This window comes from Haliotis asinina, chromosome 12 (assembly GCF_037392515.1).
Source record: "Haliotis asinina isolate JCU_RB_2024 chromosome 12, JCU_Hal_asi_v2, whole genome shotgun sequence".
Classification (NCBI taxonomy): Eukaryota; Metazoa; Mollusca; class Gastropoda; order Lepetellida; family Haliotidae; genus Haliotis; species Haliotis asinina.
In genome coordinates this window covers 15,551,872-15,576,511 of record NC_090291.1, presented here as the reverse complement: position 1 = coordinate 15,576,511, position 24,640 = coordinate 15,551,872, and the positions used below count along the sequence as shown (strand labels likewise).

The following is a 24,640-nucleotide window of genomic DNA, read 5'->3' as shown; positions in this document are numbered from 1 at the left end:
CATAGAAGGTATACAAACAAACAAGAATTGTCCATGAATGTTCACGTCCTCATAGCAATAAGACTGTATACACAGATAATCTACAGCATTTACGTCGAACGTGTATTTGTTTATAGTGACATTTAAAGCCTCGTCGTCATATGCTGATCATGAGACACTAACACATGTCTCTTTGGTTCAGGCTCCGTGACAAAGATGATGACGTTTATGGTACCCCAAAGTGTTGGTCATAAGATCAGTCACTGGATTGTCTGGTCTAGATCCAGTTATTTATATACCGTCCCCATATACAGTGGAAGCTGTTCTAAACCGGCACTCGTTGTGACTGAAGAAATAATGTGGTTTAGACAGCGTACCGGATTGCAGAGCTGATGATACATGTACAAGCCACGGTTGGGACCGAGAGTTTATGCCGGTGTTGAGAACTTGCCGGATAGGACAGATACCCGTTTTGACAGCTTCCACAGTAAATGTAAAGTTTGTTTCAGTAGATGTTTAACGCCGTTCTCAGCAATATTACATCTACCTGTAACTGGAATAAAGCTAAAATATATTAGTAAGTGTACACGTTTCCAGGCAGCACCTTTAATGTGTCCAACTAAATATACCAGTGTATGACTGGTAACTGGAGAACACGGTGCATCTTTGGTGCATCTGTGAGGCACCGCCTAAGTCTGTTTGGACAATTTATTAGCTTGTGATTTCTTTATGATTTTTAAGAGTCAGATAACCGTGTCTTTGTTCCAGCTGTTGGACATTGTCAAACTATATGAAGAATCATCCAAGTGTTTTCGGTGAAAACGCGGAAAGTAAATCATCTGACTGTAGATAGTACTTGCAATATTTGTTTGACGTATTTTGCATACAAGAAGTCTTGATAATGAGTGTCATTCATTTTCTCTCACTGGAGACAGACAGACAGACAGACAGACAGACTATTTTACAGTCATAGATACATAGTCTTGGATTTTGTTCTTGAACTAATTCAAACTCACTGTTTTCAGACATATCCAATATAACAACAAAAACAATTGTCATAACATATGCTTCAGAATGTTTTATCCATATAATTGTATTGTGGCAACAATTACCACATGAAATAAGCCAGCTCTATCAAACACCATCCATAACGGTCCTGTACTCAACATTGCCAGCGGAGTGGCGGGGATTGTTGCAGCGAGGACCAACTTTCAGACATTTGGATAATCAGTGGTATCCTTGACCACCGCACACACCGTGTCCAAAGAACAGAACAGACCATTTTTCACACGCAAGGCAACTGGGGCAGCATATCGAGGTTAACAGAGGACAGTGATGAAGACAGTCGCACGTGGTTATTAAGATAGTTGCAATCTTTTAACAATCAACAACAACAAAAATAAAATGAAATAAAATTAAATAAATAACAGCAACAAAAAACGTGCACGTTTATTTATCACACAATATACAGAGGCGTATTAAAACGGCAGGAGTTTGGAATGCACAGTTTCCGGTGATTGTTTGAGTAGGAACTCTAAATGATATAATCATATCAAAAGTGTTAAAGATTAAATGACATGTTTTTATTCTAACAATTATCTTTTCTCGATTGCTGCTGCAAAAGAGGCATGCCTTAAAAGACATTTTTATATCGTAATTCTAGGATTGTGCCAAACCGATCATATAGACACAATGAAACAAAGCTCTTCAGGTATTCTACAAATTTGGCGTTTCGACATAGCCATGATTCAAACCCACCTGTTTGTGTAAAGATATATGATGTCAGTCTGTTCATATTTGTTAACTACAGAATAGACAACAGCAATTACGTCTTTGTTGATATACAGGTCTGTAATTTTGTCCAGAAATATTCTCAATTGCGCATGGATGTAGAAAGATTTTCTTCTTAGTTCCGCAAAAAGAAAAACAAGGTTGTTTTTGAACAAGTATAAGTTTTCTGAATATGTTTGCATGCATGTGGATTTGGAATATTTCAGAAAGGTTATCTTTGTTTATGCTTGTATTTGAATAGTACATGATATTGCTGATTTCCGGAAATGGATAAGTTCTTTTAATGAAATTGGGCTTTTTCACAGACTGTAAAATAGACCCAAGTTGCCTGTTTTCATAACTGTGTTACTTCTAAAGAGAAAAAGTCAGGACAACGCCATGATGTGAACTTAGGCTTCTGGTTAAATCTCAAAGGTATGTGACCCGTAAAGGTCCCGGGGTAGAATAGGCCTTCAGCTACCCATGCTTGCCATAAGAGGCGACTATGCTTGTCGTACGAGGCGACTAACGGGACCTGGTGGTCAGGCTCGCTGACTTGGTTGACACATGTCATCGGTTCCCAGTTGCTCAGATCGATGCTCAAGATATTGATCTCTGGATTGTTTGGTCTAGACTCGATTATTTACAGACCGCCGCCATATAGCTGGAAGATTGCTGAGTGCGGCGTAAAACTAAACTCACTCACACACTCACTCACTCAAAGGTATGTTGAGAAGATTGTGTAAATCTCGTATGTGATATAGTAAATGAAATGGGCAAGGGACAAGAGGTCTACGTGAGAAAGTGTGGTTCTACGCCACTATTAGCAATATCCCGGCAATATATAGGTGGAGAACAACACAAATGGGCTTTTAAAGTTCCTGGATCATCATGTCGCCGTAGTTAGGTGACATCCTAGTCATGCGACTGCATTAGACCCTTCATGCGAACAGCGCATATATCTGGGATTCGAACTCGGGAACGTTCTCAAGCAACACAAGTCTTTAATTTGCTCACTGGGTTAAGTGTTCATTTGAGTCGTGTCTTTTGTGAATATTAGGATCACGAGTTCGAATCCCAGGTTCAACGTTATTATGATTCTTGGTTCATGAGGACATGGCTCTTGTGTATTTAACCAAGGTAGAAAACGTCGTAAATAAACTGGTACTGCAAACAGAACCGTGTAAGTTTATTTTTATGCCGCTCTCAGCAATATTCCAGCAGTTTCAAAGCATTGTACCCATGTGGGGAATCGAACCCGGGACTTCAGCATGGCGAACAGACGCTCGAATCATTAGTTAACCTAAAACACCACAAGACAAATTGACAATTGGAAACATACCCTCACATACCACCACTGTTTTATTGCTGCATATTTTAGTTTGGTTAAGAAAGATTCGTATGATCTTCTTTTGAAACGTATTCAGAATACGAAACGCCGCCAGCACTGTCAGTTGACGTAGACGTCGCATAACTGATTGGTTGAACTGTCTTTTAGTTATTGTTTTCCTGTGATAATTATATAACGAAGAATGAACGTTTCATTCAAATATTTATTTAATCCATGTTTGTTACTGTTGTCGTTATGAAGTCAATGAAGAATCCAATCAATGCAACGTCGCGTTGCTAAAAAAGACGTTCTGAATTTGTTTCAGTGCCAAAACATTCTTTCGACAAGGGCGTAGTATAAGTCCATTGTTGTTCATGGATTTGTCGCACGTATAGGCCAAACAAGATACAGTTATTCCCTGAGATTCAAATGATAAATATCAATGTATGTAATCCTTCATAGTCATATGACTATGACTGTATACCATCTAATACAATTGTACTGCCGGCTATGTGGCCTAAAATACGGAATAAAGTTGATGATGTAATGTAATCCTTCCGACATTTTAGCATCTAAGACCAACATAATTTGCTACCAAATCTGCGGTAGATGCAGTAGTAGTAATGTTTGAATCAACAGTCGTCGTGGTTCACTGCATCGTAATTCTACACTTTTTCAATACATTGCCTGAAATACATACACTGCACTAACTGTAATTTTCAAACCTATATACAACCTCAAGACCACAACAATGAGCGTAGGTTAATATCCAAACACGCACGCACGTAAGCACGCACAGATACAAATTGACAAATCAGTCTGTAAACAGAACAAACAAAACTCATGATTAATACATTAGCGTCTGCCTTCTGTATATGTCTTCAGCAACCGATCATGTCATAAGAGGCGAGTAGCGGTATTACTGTATCAGGTATCTGGCTCGCTGACTTGGTTGACACATGTCGTAGTATCCCAGATGCGTAGATCGATGCTAATGATGTTGATCACTGGATTGTCTGGTCAGACACGACTATTTACGGACCTCCATATACAATATACCCTGAATATCAGTGGGTTCGGCTGTAAAAAAGTCAGATTGTGTACTGAAACAGATTGTAATCTTTGAAACATCTGTAACACAATTCGAGATCTTCTTTTGCTCACCACGCATCATCGTGGCATTATCACATAAGATGGGTGAGAGATTAGCTGATATATGTCGGCGAAGAAGTCCCGGACGACTTGTTTCGTATGGAATAGACTTAAATACGGACATTGATGATCACTTAATGATGCCTTTTGGGAATGGGGTTTAAAATTGGACCGGGCCAGCTGCTCCTTGGAAGAGGCGATTAAATTGATCGTGATTTTGGTTCATTGCGAGAAGGTTGTTGCTCAGAATATCAATCACCGGTTCGTCTACAGGCCACCGTCAATTAGCATAAATTGATGACTCTGTTGTCAATCAACAAGCAAACAAATCTACCCTGATTTTCTGTCAATAACTTACACTTATTCATTTTCAACCCGTGAAGATCCAGGTTACAATTGGTCTTCAGCAATCCATGCTTGTCATAAGAAGCGACTAACAGGATCGGGTAGTGATTTTCGTTGACTTGGTGAACACAAGTCATGTTATCCCACTTGTGTATAAGGATGTTCATGATCCCGATCACCGGGTTTTCAGGTCCAGACAGGATTACATGTTTACATACCGCAGAATACCGCTGAGTGCAGAGTTGAATAACCAACCAACTAAAACCAAACATAACACTTGATATTAAACACACACCCTGGGACATATCTCATGGAGAAATCATAAGCAAAACGTAACTAATAAGCAAAAGGTACATTACATTAAAAATGAAACATTACATTATACTGATTATCTCATCTATTTTTAAAGATAAAGATTATGAGACGATTAGGAAGTATCGCCTACCTTGAGCGTGTCAAGGTAAGCTTCTTTTCAAATGGTCTATTGTGTTTATGTATATGTGCGTATTGTAATATTTAAAAGTACAAATTGTACATGACTCAGAGATCAAGTCTAATCAAGGAGTGAGTGAGTAAAGTTTTAAGCAGTTTATACAATATTCCAGCAAGGGGGACAACCGAAACGGCTTCACACATTGTACCCAAGTGGGTAATCAAACAGAGCCTTTGCCTTGACGAGCGAACACTTTAACCTCTTGGATACCCCACGGTTCTTCCAAGTAACAGCAAAGAGCCTTACACCTACTGATTCGAACCTGGGCCGCTGAAGTAACGCGCAAACGCTTTAACTACTTCCCCATAACCTTTGATCCATGAGGTATACGGAGAAGTGAGGAGAACAAGAACCAAGACCCCGTTCATCACCGATGTCAGATCACCTGATAACAATGTGGTTAAAATGATTAATGGTTTTGATAAACCGTTACTTCATTTCAAAAGCTGGATTGAACTTCCGCATACAGTGTCAGTTGTTCATATATCACCATCCAACAACATGGTCCCTATCCTTGACACAACAATTCAGGAAGTGTCGATGTTCATGCGTGTTTAAACATAATCGTACTTTCTCTGAAACAACATCGTTCTTACACACTCTTTAACGAGCATTGCACATTGACTTTCTGATATACACATTATGAAACAAGCATTTGATTATGAGTGAGTGAGTAAGTGAGTTTTGGTTTTCAACGCTTTTAGTAATATTCCAGGAATATCACGACAAGAGATGCCAGAATTGGGGGTCACACAATGCACTGTGGGAATCGAACCCGGTTTTTCGGCGAACGCAGTAACCACTATACTACCGAGGCAACTAAGTGGATTGGTGGTCAGATTTGGTTCATGGCGTATTATCGTACTTGGATGCTCATTACATCGATCACTGGATTGTCTAATCAAGGACCAATCATTCACTGGTCCCCGATATAGTCTGGCTCCAAACAAAACTAAAGTCCCATTTCCGGTGTCCCCGTCGCGATGTTGCTGGAACATTGCTAAAACGGCGTAAAACTAAATTCACTCACTCAAAACGAAAAGGTGCAGAAGCAAACATTTTACAAAGTTTGTTGGAACTACTGTGTCAGTCTTTTTGAACCACGATTGATTTGTTCATTGAGGTTTCATTAAATTATTTATGAATTAGTCAAATACCAGTTTCAAAAATCAAACAGTCAGTGGATGATGATTATAAGCATGAAATCAAAAACAAGACATGGAAGCAATTTATATTCAATTTTCATGATTCGACTGTCTAGAGAAAATCAGAGGTCATTAAAATTCATAAGCGTTTCAGCCATCCATCAAGGAATAATTATTCATTGGGAAGGCATAAAATTGGAATCATTTAGTGTCAATTTCCAAGAGCTTTTTCTTGACCCAAATTCGTAATTTACAATGATGTTGTACTCTCTCCGATTCAACAGGCGAGCAGATGAAATTCGATGGATAATACAATCCAGATGTTTGTATTGTTTGGTGCGTCCATCGCCCAAATCAAACCCTAAAATTTCCGGCAACCTCACTTTATCGACAGTTTGAATGCCAAGAGTCACGATCGTTTTTCTTAAAATACGAATTAGCTTTGAAATGAGACTAATATTTCCTATTGTACCATCACCTGTTCCCTATTTGTCCATGGACTCTTTGTGAAAGTACTGCTGAGTATTATTTAAGATCTATACAATGTAAATTGAGTAATTCGGAATTGTATTACGTAATAAAGGAGGAATGTTTTGGTTTGATTTAGAGTGGAAATGTATGGGCAATTTTGCCGACAATGGCAGTGTATTACCAACTGCGGAGACTGCATCATCACCGACGATACTTTCTGCCTGAACGCTACGTGACAATGCCATTGCGCTTCATTCAACAAACGATCAACATTTATGCGGTATCTGTTTTCGTCCTGGGTGATAACATGCTAATAATCGCTCGCCTTAATGTTGTCACAAGGTTTCAGTCACACTGTAACAAAGACAGATTCAATATGTTAAATCGGCGCGACAATTACCCAAATCCATATTTTATATAATGGCGTATTAGGCGTTTTCATTAATTTAAGGGTAAAAGTAATTACCCTTTCCCCACGGGACTAGGGGCCAGCCGCGCAAACATCGCAAGTCCCAATGCGCCTCTGATATTAGTTCTCTATTGTGCAGCTAGCAGTAATTAAGCTAGTTTCCTCGCTGAAGCGACCGAGTGAAATTGTGATAATCTTTGATTAAGAGGCTCATAAAGCGGTTATCTAGGCGCGAAGAATATGTCCGACAGCGAAATTTCTCAGTTAGAATCGTTCTCATATTGGGCAAAATTACGACTGGCCATCAATCATTTGTGCTCACTGACACTGCGCTAGAAAGGCAATGAATTTGTGCTGGCCGCATCATCATTGAGCGGAGAAGAGGGCCCGGTGTTTAACTTGACGCCGGGTTCAATAGACCCCGATGAGCAGGCACACACAGACTCGTATATAAATACACTCTGTCACTCTACTGATCGGGGATATAACTAGTGAGGTACTATGTAATCCCAGGGTCGTGTTATACTGGCATTAGGCACTGGGTGAGCAGTCGGCTACAGGAACCCTCAATACTTCAGTAACGAGGTATTACAAATATGATCATTTGCAGAATATAATTTGTCGGAATATCGATACTGTCATTTCCATATTTATAAAATTATCAGACGAATACTCGTTCCATTGCGAATTTATTGATTTTTAAACATAACCACAGTCGAGGTATTATATTCTGTTTTCTCGATTTTAGATGACTGTACGTAAAATCATTATTAAAACATAATTGTGTTTCAATTGATATCACCTGAAGTTGACACCAGGTGTTCACTCTGTTTCATAGTTATTTACTAACATATTCTTGTGGCATTGTCTGAATGGAACAACTATTTTATTGCAGGGATGTCTCACGACAGCAATATAATGGTTTCGTTTGCTTTTACGTATTGTATACATAGATGCAATTTCCAGTGCAAATCTACGTCGTTTGCTTATTTTATTGATTCTGATAATTATTTGAAGATAAATGTCAAGGTGTTTCATTATACGGTTTTCATATAGGACATTTGATAAAAAGTTACATATCACAAGAATGTTAATTATGAAAACTATATGAAATGATGAAATGAATAGTTTAGAACTATAATAACAAGGCACAAATTTCAGTCACGAACAGCAGCAACAATAATAAAAAATGGAATAATCATTCTTATGATTCAGTCAGAATCATACACACAACTCACAGATTTCTTTTTATTATGAATATGGTTAGTTACTTTCGTTTACACTTCTCTGTTCATTTTGCTTTGCAGAATACTCGATATTACTCTTCAAATCACACCGCACTTGAAGAAATTTACCAAGGCTTGTCCGCTTGACAACTCGATTCTAATGTCTGTGTAGTGTTGAAATGGATCAGAGCTTCTTTCATGTGACTCAGTAAAATGGCTTAGATTGTTTCGAGAACTAATGTCTCTATGACTGATGAGAGATAGGACATTGATATCGTCACGTGCAGACAAAAGGCGGCGTCATGTGAAACACTCACATCAACAGCAAAGTTGAATGAAATATTAGTCAACAGAATCTAATGTCCAATACTGTAAAAAATGTACAAAAATAACATTTGTGTTATCTGCCTTGTAAATGAAAATATGACACAACATTCGTGCATTGGATATGATATCATTAGCATTTCTCATTCATCTTCTGAGAGAACATGCACAGAGGTTTGAACATATTTTCACTTCCAAAGAAATATGAATCGGTGAAAAAGCAAACCTTGTTTTGTGTAAATACCTCTCCCGATAATAATTTGATAGAGATATAGATAGAGATGAACAGAAATGCAGTTGCAGAAATGAAATAAATATGGCCAGTATTTTGAACGTAATTGTTAACGTCGCCTATTTATGAAGTTGTTGCGATGGCGTTCATCTGTATATGTGCTTGATGAGCAAATCAAATGTCAAGTGATGTTGTTCTTAAATCTAACATGAACACACACGGTGCGATTATAACGTTATATATAGCATGTACACACACCTGTAACTCACTAACGTAGAGGATAGCTGTATTTGATATAATGTGACTATATTTATAAATGCCATATTTATCCAATAGTGAATATCGATGACTTCACATCGTCCATTCAATTTCATCACTACTTATGTTAACACACAGCACTGCTTATGTTAACACAAAGCACTGCTTATGTTAACATAATGCAACATAAATGTTTTATGTTGCATGGGAGCGTTGTTAACGTAAGTAGTGATGCTTGCTCACCAATCCGAAATCATTTTCATAAATAAAAATATGTTTAAACCATATAGCATGTGTATTTGCCACACAACATGAGCTATCGTTTGCTATCTATTTGTAGTGGTTACTGGCTTATTACAAATTATTTAAGAGCTAGACTCACCTGTGTTTAAACTTGATCAACATATACGTTGTGAATTTTTAGTGTAGCTTTGAGAAGCAGGTATGATTGAGAGGAATACTTATTAACACACCTTTTTTGCTCGATAACAGTGTTAGAGTCTACACTGAAACATCGCATCTATTGCAATTAAGAAGTTGTCCATTATAAGTATTCCTTTATTGCTATAAAGAAGTTGGTATCAAGATGTTGTCTACCCCTAAAATGAGTTCCTCTTAATATATGTTCCGCTCTGACTGACATGTGAAAACAAACTATTGTTGTTTCTTACAAGCGTATATACATTCGTTTTTCGAAAAGTGGATATAGATTCTATAAAATTATTTGAAATTCATTTATAAATAGAAACGTACATTTTTAACAAACACTGCGTAATGTTCGTGCCCCGAAAACCAAGTTAATTACTTGAAGCACAAATTAAATAAAGGAAACGATTAAAAATATTTTCCAATGTTTAATGAGCACTGAATTATCCAAAATCTAAATTCAAGCATAAAATCCGAGCTCGTGGTCTAGATCTTTGACCTTTCGAACATCACATCGTCATTGTTTGAATAAAATTGAAGTTAATGTTTTGACAAGCTTGGGTAACACAAAGCATGCTTTTAATTACCAATCACACCAGATCATCTCTTAATGCCTGTGCACGTGCTATATTGCAAGGACGCGGGTCCCTGCGCCTTGGGTTTACTTTCTCGAGTTAGTGATGACAGCTCAGATAGCTCTCTGACTCAGAGCCTCGTTTTCATCATTGTTTTCTTTGACGTCCGCGTGAGTCTTGTTTTCTCCGAGGTCCGCGTAATGAAGTCGTATCAGAAGCTAATTAGCCATAATCCCATTACTGTTTGTATTCTTCGAATCACAGAGTTCACTCAAGTTGAAAATGACATCCTTATTTCTTTAAACAACACAGAGAAGAATTTATTCGAAATAAGACCTAAATGCTGACGTCTACGATTTTTCCCGTGGTGATGGGGGTGAAATTATATTATCTGTATTAATAACATTCATATTGTCTAATTCAAACTTTGCATGAGGCCTTGTAGAAACAAATGAAGCAAGTATTTGTTGAATTAGGTTTGCAAAATTCTAAATAACCGGTTCTATATTATTTCCGCTTGTTTTAAAACGAAACAAATACTCAGTGTGACGTAGTCATTTTTAATCAACCGCTACGTATCGTTCATTTATTTGTATTAAATATCATCTGTAAACCACACAGAAATGAACACGGTGGCTCTGTTCGTGTTTGAAAACCGTTTATGATCATTTTTTGTAAAAAATATGGACAAAAAATTCTGCAAAGGCCTTGTTTAAATCTAATCGTATCATAACGCAAAAAAAGACCCAACAATTTTTTACCCCATTTTTTGTGTATCTGAAAGTAACAAGTATATACCAGTTCTCCGATATTACAGTAATACCTCTGTGTCTTAACACTGAATTGGTATCCAACGCGTAAAGTATACACGTATTCTATGTGCAGAATGTTTTTTTGGAACGTTTGCTAATTTTGGCATCTGCAGTGGAAGAAGCAGTTTTGAATTCAGTGAGATGAACCAAATTTGAAGACACAACATTTCATACGCTTTGCACTTCAAGTATAGCAAGTAAATGTGTACTCTTAATAGGTTTGGGGGCGACCAGGCGCGTAGCAAGCCAGTTCTTTCGTGTAGGCCCGATAGGTTACAAAGCTTTATATTTAGATAGCATTGAGGGCTTGCACAACCTATGTAGCAAAAATCATGCAAAAGCCCGGGCTTTTTTATAACGGTAGCTACGCCCCTGACGACATTTAAGAGTGACGTGTTGTCGTTGTCTGACCGTTTCTTTCCCTATTCTTGCCCACCTGGCGAAAACCACGAAATACGAAATTGGAGGAATTATTGTTAGGAAAGATAATATAGGCATGCATATTAACAAGTGTTACTGTAGAATATGAATGAAAGTTATATATGATTAACAAATATTTTGTACTCGCGAGACCTTATAAGTACTGAAGTCATTTCATATTGTTCCTACAATAGAGCAATACACCTGTTTTGAGGACAGTCGCACGATACATAATTATATATGTAAAAGATAGTAATTCAATTGGTGTTAGGCCGACTAAGGTACAATAACACGTTCCATACATAGTATTTCGGCATAAAGCATTATTTCAACTTGCAGACAAATGTTGAAAAGGCCGTGAGGGTAGTAATTTATGAAATGGTTAGTGATATGACGAATGTACTGAAATACACAGATACAGACGCATACACAAACAAACAAACAAACACACATACACACACTTACAAATGTCAGTGAAAATCTATTGATTGAATATATTACTTCAGATATAAATACACTAATTCTGAGAGTTAAGGTCAACAATTTTCAGTCGTATTATGATAATATTCATGCTTACATACATTTAGAATCTGGCAGATGCAACTAACCATTATATTGTTCAAGCTGTTATCTTACAATTCAAAGACTGAATTGTGATCTCATTTCTCGGTGTTAGTATCTGAATGGCAGCAGATAATAATTTGACATAAAATCATTGAGCACAATATCACATGCAATGTTTTTTAATATTATGCTGGCAATAAGACAAGCCGTAGCTTGTTTGTCAGTTGTTTTCAATTTCACGAAGTAAATCTATCGATAAATAGCATTAGCATCTAGCAACAGCGACAAGTCCACCTAAAGTCACAAGATCTAAACATCCAGGGGACATATTTATTTTCTTTGAGCGGCATTTTGAAGTTTGGAAGGACAATATAGACTGCCTTTATGGTAAAAAACTGCTTGAATCCTGCTTGAGAACGCAGCAAGAATGTGTATGGAAACGTTCAACTGACGAAATAAATAAGTTGCTACCAACACATCTTGTCCAGTTGACATGTATATAATATGAACACAGCTAGACGTCCCCGGTATCACGTAACCCCGTGAACAGTTACACTGGGCATGAAAAGCAGTGACTACCATTTGAATGGATAACTTAAACTCAATGTGGACACCAAGTGTTCTCCAAAATGATAAGCACGCCCTCCCTATGGACGCACCCACGTATTTTACTCTAAAGAGCTGCCTCACCAACAGCTGCAGCGGCCATGCTCATCAAGATCCAAACATCTATCAGTGGTGTTGACATACAAATGAAAGCGATGAAACACTCTCGGTTATCGTAAGGTACTACTGCTAAATATAACGCCCGTTGCACGATTCTGAATATATCGTAATAAAGTAGATAAGGACAAACGTTATGGATGAATAACTTCTTCATTCAGGTGAGGAGACGTTGCGACCGTGCTTAACAACGATACAAGGTTCTGTATGGAAACGTCACATCACCTTTACAAAGAATTTGTTCATCCATAAAGTGTGTCCTAATCTGACTCCAACTTGCCTCATAAAGACGTCATACGCATGTGTTAATCATTCTTAGTACAATCAGAAGGTGCGTGCGTTCTGTCTACAGATGACACCGGTTCCAATCTCATGGAAAGACTAACGTTATACGATCAAGAAACGATAGGCTTGGCTCAATATATGTACAATTTTATTTTTTGTTATATACAAGCATTCAGAGGTAGCATTAACAACCCCCGAGACATCACAAGATCAATAAATACGTCACATAGCACAAGTCCAATAACAACGGTCATGTTCGGACTACAGCGTCCTACACGACGTCAAATAGCACGGGACACCCGGTGTTACAGTGTACCTTAATATCAGTCAGAGTTCCACAACTTGTGGTGTCGGAGAAGATGCTGCCGGAGATATGCCCACAGACAATATTCCAGGAACCATCGCACCTTAACCTTCTCACCAACCTGATGTCATCACTCACTGCTAAAAAACCGGCTGTAATTTGTTTGTCCAAGTTTGTTGTTGTTCTTCATGGCCTAGGTCGCTCTGAGGTGCCTGGGTGAGCAGAGATGAATGGCCCCCTTCCTGTGTGCAACCAGCAGCATTGATGTCATCTCGAGTCTCCCTCCTCTGCCTCCAACTGCAATCAATCTTCCTCCATCGAGGATATTTATTTCTCCACAAATGGACTATCCCCACAAAGATGGGCTGCAAGGCACTTAAGAAAGCGATAATGCTGAGGATGCCATGTTTCTACACGTCGCGTCACTAGCCGGATAGGAAATCCAATTTTCCAGCCGTCGAGATAGCGACTCTGACTTGAAGTATATCAGGAGAGAACAAAATTAATTGCAGAATATTTTTCTTGTCTGCGTCTTCCGCTGTTGCAGATACATATCAGTTCGGGAACTCTTTAAAAGAAGAGGCCCGAAAATCAGGTATCGATTGAGGGGAGTTTAATCTGTCGCACCCTCTCTAACATTTCCTTCCATTAATTATCACGACCCCGATGATTCAATTTGTTTTACCGATAAGCACGGGTCGATTTAGCTCCCTGAAAGTCTAGATTCGTCTTATTTCAGAGCTGGACGGCTTGGCTCTCGGGAAAAGGACCCGACACTCGCGTTCCAACATTTTAATTAAGGGATGACGTTAATTTACTGGGACCGATCATGAATAGTATGTCCCTAAGTGCGACGGCATGTGTGACGGATGGTGGGACATGGCGTGGTTGGGAATGTTGTGATACAAGTTGGCGCCGGCTCCGGAAGACCAGTAACTTGACGGAGAGGCAAAGAAGCTTGACGAAGAGTTAGGCATTGGCGCATGCGCGTTCATGAAGTTTAATTTAGGATTGTGATGATACGATGACATAAAGAAGTCCTGTTGGTACTTGTAGGAGGTAGGGTCCGCACTTGCAGGCTGCATCGCCTGAGCCAAACCGGCAAAGTCAAACTTATAGGCGTATCTCTTGCCGTGGACCTTCGTCATGATGTTCTTGTCGTAGTAGTACCGCAGTGCACGACTCAGTTTGTCGTAGTTCATGTTGGGTTTGCTTTTCCTCTCCCCCCAGCGTCTAGCGACCTCATCCGGGTCCACGAGTTTGAACTCCCCGTTTGTACCCTCCCACGTGATGCAGGTGGCGTTCTGACTGTCTGACAACAACTCCAGCAGGAACTGCCACAACTGGATCTGACCGCTGCCTGGAAAATACAGGACAGACAGCATGAGTATACATGTATAGAGGAGTGTAAAGAGCATGAATACAAAAGTATGAAGGAGTGTAGAGAGCACGGGTATATATGTATGGAAGAATGTGGAGAGCATGCGTATCTATGTATGGAGGAGAGCAGAGACAATGAGCATATATTTATGGAGGAGAGTAGAGAGCATGGGTGTATATGTAATTAGGAGAGTAGAGAGAATGAGTATACATTATGGAGGAGAGTGGAGAGAATGGGTGTATATGTAATTAGGAGAGTAGAGAGAATGAGTATACATTATGGAGGAGAGTGGAGAGAATGGCTATATATGTGTGGAGGAGAGTAGAGAGCATGCTCATATATTTATGCAGGAAGGTTGAGAGCATGAGTATATATGCAAAGAGGAAGGTTGAGAGCATGGGTATATATGTATGTAGGAGAGAGCATGGGTATACGTTTATAAGGAGTAGAGAGGAATGAGAGAGGCGTAGAGTGCACAACATTATTATATCGAGGGCTGTGAAGAGCATGACTCCCTATGTATGAGGTGCATAGTGCACGTATCTATATATCTATTGGTGTTCATATGTAATGGAAGGACATAGAGAACAGGAATCAATACCTATCAGTCTGTGTACTCTGGGGATCATGACTCTACATGTGTGCAAGTGTAGAAGTTGGGTAGAGACAAATGTATTGAAGAGACTATATACGAGGGAAATAATTTATGCCTGGTTCACCACGTGCGTCCATGTACGTGGAGGGAAGATAGCTCGAGCAGCTGAATACGGGTATTGACATCCTGAATATAATATATGGCGTATGGATGAAGAACAAGAGATCATAAGTATTGACGATAGAGTTCATTGGTGTATATGACGTCAGGGTAATTTTGTTGTTTGGTTTGCTGTTTGGAACCACGCTCAATATTCCAGCTATATGTAAATACTCGGACCAGACAATCAAATGATCAACAACATGAGCATCGATCTACGCAATTGGGATACGTGACATGTGTCAACCAAAGCGGCGGGTCTGACCACCCGATCCTGTTAGTCACCTCTTACGACAAGCATGGGTTACTGAAGACCAGTTCTAACCCGGATCTTGACGGGTAGACGACTGGATGAAGAAAATGGAACCACAAATATGGAGGATAGAGATCATGAGTATATATGTATGGAGGTGGAGAGCATTGGGAAACAGAGCTTAGATCATGCGTATAAACAATGAAGAAATTAGAACATGAGTATAAAGTATTAGTGACAATGACTATAAGAATGGACCAATGAGAGCATGAGTACTGAGAACACGACTGTAATACTTTGAGCGATGACATGAAGATATATGAGTTGAAGTGTTACAACATGAAAATACATGTAAGTAAGTATTTTCGGAGAGATAACATTGACTTTAGAAGCAGAAATGTTTTCTTGGACAAGCAAATAATCATAAAAAATTGAACGAGTCTGTCGTTGGGTTTAAAGAATTTTTGTAATTAAATTCTGATTCTTGTAACTAAAGATGGAATATGTCTTTTCCTTTAACTAACTCCCTTTTAAGTTTAAATATACTATACTTAAATAGGTTTCACACATATCAACGCTAGCATCTTCGGTGATGATCAGCATCAGTGACGTCCGTCTTGCTTTTCATACTTCATACTGGTTATATGTTCCTTGCTATAAATCCCAATTCCGAAAAAAATACAGTAGTCCATTGTCATCTATTCTAGGAAAAAGGAACAACGAAATTGGTAATTATAAGACCAGTGTCTCGTCTTATTCCTATTAACAAATGAATAGGGGATTTCTGACACTTACATTGGTGAAAGATTTTGTTAATACTCTATCACAGATATGCACGGAAAACTAATTTCCGCCTTTTTCATAAATTTCATTTGATCCTGTGCCAATAAAATGTCAGCGATGACTATGAAATAGAAAGAAGTAGGATGTTTCGTGTTGACGGTTGTCAATGCCCACTCGGGGAATATACAGTTCATCGTCATCCTTGAAATGCATTAAGCTCACATCTTATATTGCAGCGATACATGAGAGGAATGGTGTATAGAGAGACGATGTAAGAGCTAGACTAGACTAGGCGCTGTCTTTGTATGTGCGCGCTTACAGACAGACAGGGGTACGACACGCCCAGTTTAATTGTGTTTACTAAACCCTCTATAGCACAAACGTGCTTGTATGCCTAAATACCTTCATATAGTCATCCGATCATAATTGATAATTTCAGTGTAAAATTATCTCAAGATGCGGGTCGTATGCTTGGAAGGCAACCGTCATAGTTAGTGTGGAACCACAGAGAGTTTCGGTTGGGGCTTTGTAAAAAATAGGGTGGGGCTGTGGGTGGGTGGATATAGGGGAGTGGCAGAATTTGTTCAGAAGGATGAGGGCGTTTGAAGAGAGGACAAGGGAGTGTTTCTTTGAAAAACAAAAATCAAAACACAGGGAGGTCGACTGTTATTCAGAAAATGATGAAAATGTGATTCGCCCATTATTACATCAACTAAGTGTTGAATTAAAGCCGAATTTGTCAAATTGTTAAACGAAGAGCCCATGGCATGAATTCTTGGCAGTTTGTAAGTGATGATAAGGGTAGTGATGTGTTTGAGGCACGTCTTCTGTTGAAGCGGTTTAGCACATTGTGTTGTTGACAATAGCTACCAACGTTGGCCCCATTGCCAGGCTGTGTGGAAAGTTAACGATATGAAGGTTCTTAGTATCTTCACGGTGCCAATAACCTCACAACAAATATCACTACTTATGCTAAGCATTGTTCTCAGCTTCACGGTCCTTAGTTCGCCCATGTCAAGCACAATCCAAGGATTTTCTATTATGATCAAATACAATGTCCCATATAAACCACTATAAAGGATATTAACGTTCAAGTTAAATGCACCTAACACACCAGGCATAAAACTAAATGAATGCCTCTGAATTGTCTTTGTCACCAGAAGAACTGAATCATTTTGGTAATTGTGGCCTAATTCCGAAATATACCAGTATGTGATCAGGTAGAGAAATATTTTTTCTGGTCATTGATTTGCTTGAAAGAACATTTCATTTTTTACTGTAGAAACGAGATTTGCTTGCATTTTTATTTCATATTACTAGTAACCTGCATGATGTATATACAATATTTTTTTTACTTTCCTTTAATTCTTTCATGCAAATTTATATGCCACGAAACGTTGCAAACCCACCTATGACACACATAATATACACACACATATGATAAAAAACATATAATATAAAACAAGACTGATGCTTAATATGTTACTGTTGACAACGTAACATTGTTTTCAAAAATGAAAAAAAAGAATATATTATTTAGTAAGGAAATGATTGAATATTTGTGACATAATTCATCTAAGGAAATCCCAAACTGGGTACGAATCACGCAAATGATATTCATCAGGATTAGTTCGACATCCATAACAACCCACCATTTTATTGCCTATTTGTCACAGGTATATTTCGTTAAAGAATAAAACCGATATTAACGCTAGAACATAAATACTGGATGCGAATACATCAAAGGTCTCTAGAAAGTTACTTTTGTATACGAATAACGAAATTGGCGCCAATTGGAATTAAAAACAAAGCAAACCCAAAACCCCCCATAGATGTCTGACAGTTTATCTTTACACCATTTGCACTGTCTGTATACATTTGGACCATGCTAAAGACCTGTCTTTGTTGTTATCGCATAAATATCTAATTTTCTGAATTATTACTTTTTGTCAAATTCTTGCAATAACATCGATGGCATGATATAAACAGTTCATAACACAGTTATTGAATTCGTAAACTGTGAATGAACAAGGTTTAACTGTCCAAACAGCGATATAACGTGGTGATAGCGGATCAATAGACGGTTCTCACAACGGTATAATAACTCATGACAGAACACTATTGGAAGCAATACAGTCGGTGTAAAGCCGTACAGCTGAACCATGGACCAACCCTCATATACAATAACACCCCTATCCAATAAATAAAAAAATGATACAAATGTTATAATTTATTCGATATGGTATCATTTTCGTATTATCAACCAAGGATCATTTCACACTTTACATAACCAAATGGATCATATATTCATAATTTCAAAACACTAGGAAATTGTGTTAACTGGAAGCATGACGTGGTCGAAGTTTGTTTCAGATTGCTGGTATCGATTGAAAAAAAAATATGTCAAAATATAAATGGTAATAATTCCTTCTGTGGGAATTCTGACTCGGATTACCTTCTATTGTTGACTACAATTGTTAACTGCTTAAACAATTTAAATTTGAGATAAAACGACACTATATATTTCGAGACGATCGATTGTTATTTCCATCACATCCCATCACTATTTCCGATAATAATATTCGTATGGAAAGTAGGTCCTTGTTCCACTACTTAATGGAGTAGTTGAGTAAAGTTAATTTCTGGCGCATTATTTCTCGTGACATTTTAGAGGATCGCGTTATCAGAACAGAGCATCAGTTTTCTGTCAGACAGTTAGAATCAAGGCAACTAACTCAATTAGGATGTTTAAATGCAGGAATTAGAAAAGAATATGTTTGTGCGCGTCGTGTCGCGTGGCCGCGTGGCTTGCGTGCGTGCGACGACCCTACGGTGGCGTGACAACGTCGCCCTCGTCACCGCCTCTCACATCGGAGAGAAATTATTTTAAATAGAACAATGACCACGGCAAAATATATCCCGTCTTCAAATCAGTTAAAGACACGAAGCCTAAATTAACCGATCTATGGTGAATAGTCGGGGAATCAAATTAGCTGTCGTGAAAAGAACTTATTATGGCTGACAATTAGGGGAGGGGAAGACATATTGCTTCCCCTAACGCTCTTTGAAAACATTTGGTTGATGAAAATGTAAGATATAAACGAAATTTGGATGTGTATGGACATACGTGTTAATGCTTATTCCAAGTGAATGATGGAACACGACATGCTTGACTGTGTGAAATATAACATATTTCGTGACTGGGGAGAAATAGCTATGTCCTAGACTTGCATAATCTCCGTAGTACGTTTTGTATTCATTAAATTAACCCGTATTATCAAATTAATTTGAAATTACAATTTAAGCAAATAGAAAACTAAGAGGCCAGTGATGCAACATCACATTAAAGGAATGAACTTTGAATTAATTCAAGATGTGTTTATGAATCATTCATAAACAAAAGCTTTGAAAATGATAAGATTTAGTATTCACCTGGTTTCAAAACTGCGGCAATAGGCTACTCTTGTAGAAATCAAATTTAATATATTGGGCTTTTATTACATATTACAAACTTTGCTTGAAACACGCATTGCTGAAGTATGCTATTTGAAGGCATTATTGATCAAAATGAACAAATACATCAAGCCTGTGTCATACAGTATGACATTTGATATTTGTAATAAAGATCTGGTTGTGCTCCATTTACGTGTTTATACTAATGCAAGCCTGAGCTCTGGTCAGACTATCTGACAGGATAATCATTAAAATGATTTTTCTGTTTAGAATTTGAAAACAAAACGACGCTATATTAATGACAATAAAAATGCTAGTCATAAGCAGAGAAATACATATATTGTTCACGTAACATGAATTATTTTCATGGAAGAATAAAAATGCTCGTTGGATATATCCTAAAACAAATAGACCACCGTCATGACTGACAAACGTTGATCATCTAGTGTTAAATCAAATATCACAGAGCAGTTTAATACGTCCACGTATTAGAAATAATGCTAATCGCGTGACCACACTCTGTTGTGTACTTTAAAAAAATACAACAATACGGGGAAAAATATTTTGTTTGTCCTTACGCATACGGTATAATTATATGTATTCTGTGTGATTTTGGTTAATGGACAGACGTGTATCTAAATTTTCACTTCTTGAAAGAAATAACCACATAAATACACTTACTGTATGAAAGGTGAGACCGAGGTACATATTTATTATTTTTCCGATACAAAATTATTACGCTCAGAATTTTTATTTTTGTTCATAACACAATCGGTGTATATAATATAGAGCAATTATCACTCGTTACAATTGTTGCATTCGCGTAATCTTATAATCATGACGTTAACATAAAGGATAAAACTATAAACACATTTGAACGCTGATATCAATATTAACTTGTCACATAATGAACGATATGTTCCATTTCCGATGTACAATGCAATGTATGAATAATATCTGACACGGTCCATCCCGTTTTTCATTATTATAGTTACTTTTACCTCAAAATCCATCGTTTGTCATCGATGACAGTGAAGTGCTTGCGTGGAGAGTAATGCGATATTTATTTTGATACATGATCACGACATAGCGTTGTCACTGAGAATACAATCAAGTCTCGGGTCTGCTCTATGCAGCGATCAACTGAAAGCAAGGCACTATTCTCATGTAATTGTATCGGGCCATTGTATGCATGAAGGCGCGTGTCACAAAACTGAAGTGCCCGGCACGGATGCTTGGCCCGACATTCAATACTCCCGTCTCACCTGGGAATAATTAACGGTAAACGTCGCAGCAATCTACCCGGTGGTTAGAGGCCAAAATGACTAGGTCTTCGGACTTGTCACAACAAATACCAGGGTCGGATATCACGGGTTAGAAGTCAAACACAGGGCACAGAGCATTCATTTTATTTTACAAATTATCGCAGTGGCAAATGGATTTTATGTTGTGTCATTTGTTGCTGAAAATGATGTACTAAATAGCTTGATATTCCTTTCGACAAAAAGAGCATTATATTACTATTTAATTTAACGTCTACAGTTGAATGCGGTTGCTAATTTAGTGGCGAAAATGGCAGCACAGGAGTATTTCAGAAAGATGGTGAAATACATATACTGAGTGTCGTCAGTAAATATATTCTTTAAGATGATAAATTCAAACTAGTCGATACTAGTATGTGTTGCTAATTGTAATAAACAACAAGTCGTCATTCGTAAAACACGTTTCAGTGTATGCATGATACAATATACAATATCTCAATGTTCGAGATAGAATAGAATAACTGAGATAAACGCTTCACATAAAAGAATTAATATTACGTAAAAATTGTGAAAAAAATTCATTTAAAGGAATGTATTGTTAATGCAAATTTATCCAGCTGCACGTTCAGGAACTACATTCAATAATCATAATTGTGAGAAACGTGTGTATAGTCGTGAGCAATACAGAGAATATTTGATTGCTAGTTTTAAGCCAGAGCGTTATGAAATGGTTATGAAATCTTCTCCATATCAAAATAATAAATTCATAAACAAACATGCCTCAGAATACACCCCCGTAAATATAACCTTCCTGGTTACCTTGTCTTTTAACTCAATCAATAAACCTCTTGAATACCATCCCCTAGCAATGTATATTAATGATAAACACAACAACCTCAACTCAGGTAAATCTTTGTATATGTGAGCTTATACCGTCATCTGGTATCCATGCCAACGTAATATTAAAATATTATTAAAATAAAATGAGAAAATCGAATTCTTACCCTGTGGTCTCCAAGGCGAGTGATTGGAGTCTAATGGTGACTTGGCAATTGCAGACAGGGAATTGTGAGGATAACCTACAATAAAGAATTGAAATGACCATTCAGAGCGTGCATTTCAGGGTCAAACATCACTGCCCGGAGGACGAGATCATGCCAAATACTTGCCAAACAATCTGCTGACAGAAAATTTAATTTTAATGTATACCCGAGGGCAAATCCACACATGGCAGTTCCATCCAGCCTGTAGTGCCAAGCTAAATTTGCTGTGAAAAAGGTGGTATTTTTCTGTATCGATGACACAGGAGCTTTATACAGACGAGATTAAAAGAACCAAAATGTGTTTAGAGTGCGGTATTGACTATGTCTGAAGCTCTAGCCACACGGAAATGCATTAAACCAATTTTGGAGAGCCTGCTTTAGACGCGTGAGAATGAAGGCCACAATAGATAGAGACGAGTATTACCAACATGCTCAATAGCCGCGGACGGCATCAGCAAACACCCGGTCTTTAGGTCCACAATAGAATAGCCACTAGAAACTTTACACCTGCTATTGTCACATACACAATATAAATCTTTATAGACGTCGCCTGAAAACATTTATGTCAATGTACATTATGTATAAATAGCGAAAAACATAAGAGTCAACGTCTTGTTGATTAGATGTGTACGCGAAGCGCATATAAATGTAGACGAAAATATTGCTTGATTAAACAATGAAAATTGTCTTTGTTGATGTGGATGATGGTGATGACGACGATGATGATATTGATGATGACGATGCGAATAATTAATAAAGCCGTAAATCAAAACTGAATTAGAGTCAATATAATCACAATGTAGTTGATGCGCAATTACAATTATGTCCGTGCTGTGGTTGAAATAATTCTTGTCCCCAGTACAAATTCACATCGTCGCTGTCATCAGATGCGCAATTTCCAACTTTCAATGAATATTTCAAGCAAAAATAAACAACAAATCTGGTCAATTTTTTGTTTGTCATCAGAGGGGTATTTCCCGTAATAAATAAGGTGTTGTCTATGTTATGAATATGAATTATTTCAGAAAAGAAAGTAAGATATATTCTGATATTTTAAAAAAATGTACTCCGAGATTTCGGCAACTCAACGAATACTAAATGAAGATATGATACAAAACAGAATAATTTGATAATAATTTCATTTTTGTTACTGATATCGTACCTACTTTTCATGTTGTTTAAGTGATATTAATGAATTAAAATAGAGAGCAAAGTTAGAGTTTCAGCTTAAGAATCACCTGAATTTCTCTCTATTGACAATATCATAGTTCCACAAAAAACATTTGTCTTTTTGTGTTACCCGTCAATGCCAAAGTACAAACACACACAAATCTGTTTAAACAGGAACTAGCCACTGGTGACAATGTAAATAGGGAAAACAGGTTATCATTTGCTTGTGTCAAGCCCTAACTCATCATCATACGTGTTCAATACAACATCCATTATATACTGATATTTGTGTACTTACATGGAGTCTGATTTTGAGGACTTGGCTGAGGCGTCCAAGCTGTCTTCCCGTATGATGGATCTGAAAAGAAGAAGCATAACGCTAGAACATCATCTGACATTCAAACTGGTGCCAGTCAAATCACTAATCCAATATTCATTTGAATTGTTTTCTACCGCCCCTCCCGCCTTGGGTAGAGCACCTACGTGCCATCACGTCAAGAATGTCGATGTTTAAACAAATAAATACCGATGAAAGTGGAGGAAGAGGCAATAAAGATGAGGAAATTATAAGGCTCCTTCAAGAGGAAATTACTGGTAGTGCTGCAGTCGCTTCTTCCAGCTCTCCACATATTCAAAGCTAATATACTTGTTTTCATCCGGTGGGCGGCCTCTAGTACAACAATTTTCAAAGTCACGGTATACGCTCATTCAAGCAGGACAAAATCTTGAATCACAAAAAACAGACATTTGTAGCCTAGGCAACCCCGGTGGTAGAAGGAACCGGAGGTGAATTACGGAACATACCAGGAAACATCATGGCCGGCAGACTGGAGAAGGTGCAAGCCCGATAGTATTCCTGTTGCTTCAATCCTTGCATGGTCTGAAGCCGCGAGCCAGACCAACCCACAATCACACTGGCACTACACCCGGCACGGTTGTAGTAGGCTTCGTGATTGTTCTTATGTATCTAATTATTCTCTCTCCAACCCCGCTTCCGAAAAGTGCGAAGTGCAATTTCCCAACGGAACTGTCTGCGCTCCTTAGAACCGGTTACAAGAAAATCTTGTTGGAAATTGGGAGGAAACTTAGAAGCCGGGATTTTAAATCAGTTCCGTAACGCGTTGCTATAGGGCGAGGAAACTCTCCATTGATTTATGACTGTCGATATTTATACTAAAGTCATGTTTAATCAAAAACCAATCACACCGGCCAATCATCGCGTCAATTATACGCAGCGCGATCATCATTGGGCAAAGGAGCTCGCGCGCGCTATTGTCATTTCGTTCTTCCGTCCACGC

The 24,640-nt window shown here is 38.0% G+C and overlaps 1 protein-coding gene across 1 annotated transcript; it reads right to left on the bottom strand.

Moving 5' to 3' along the window:
- Window positions 1-13,070: 13,070 nt before the first annotated feature.
- On the bottom strand, window positions 13,071-24,417 carry LOC137258716 (transcriptional regulator ERG homolog). Its single transcript, XM_067796409.1, has 4 exons — window positions 24,147-24,417; window positions 23,641-23,700; window positions 22,134-22,208; window positions 13,071-14,603 (listed from the first exon to the last, which is right to left on the bottom strand). Exons 1-4 carry the CDS (start codon window positions 24,217-24,219, stop codon window positions 14,071-14,073), a joined length of 741 nt encoding a protein of 246 aa, XP_067652510.1. The 5' UTR covers window positions 24,220-24,417; the 3' UTR covers window positions 13,071-14,070.
- Between the last annotated feature and the right edge of the window lie 223 nt (window positions 24,418-24,640).

Excerpts from the sequence above, each read along its gene's own strand:
- LOC137258716 (XM_067796409.1), bottom strand. The coding sequence starts at position 24,219 with ATGCAAGGATTGAAGCAACAGGAATACTATCGGGCTTGCACCTTCTCC. Across the intron at positions 22,209-23,640 it reads TCCTCAAAATCAGACTCCAT|GTTATCCTCACAATTCCCTG; the intron begins GTAAGTACACAA and ends TCTTTATTGTAG. Across the intron at positions 14,604-22,133 it reads CTCGCCTTGGAGACCACAGG|GCAGCGGTCAGATCCAGTTG; the intron begins GTAAGAATTCGA and ends TGTATTTTCCAG.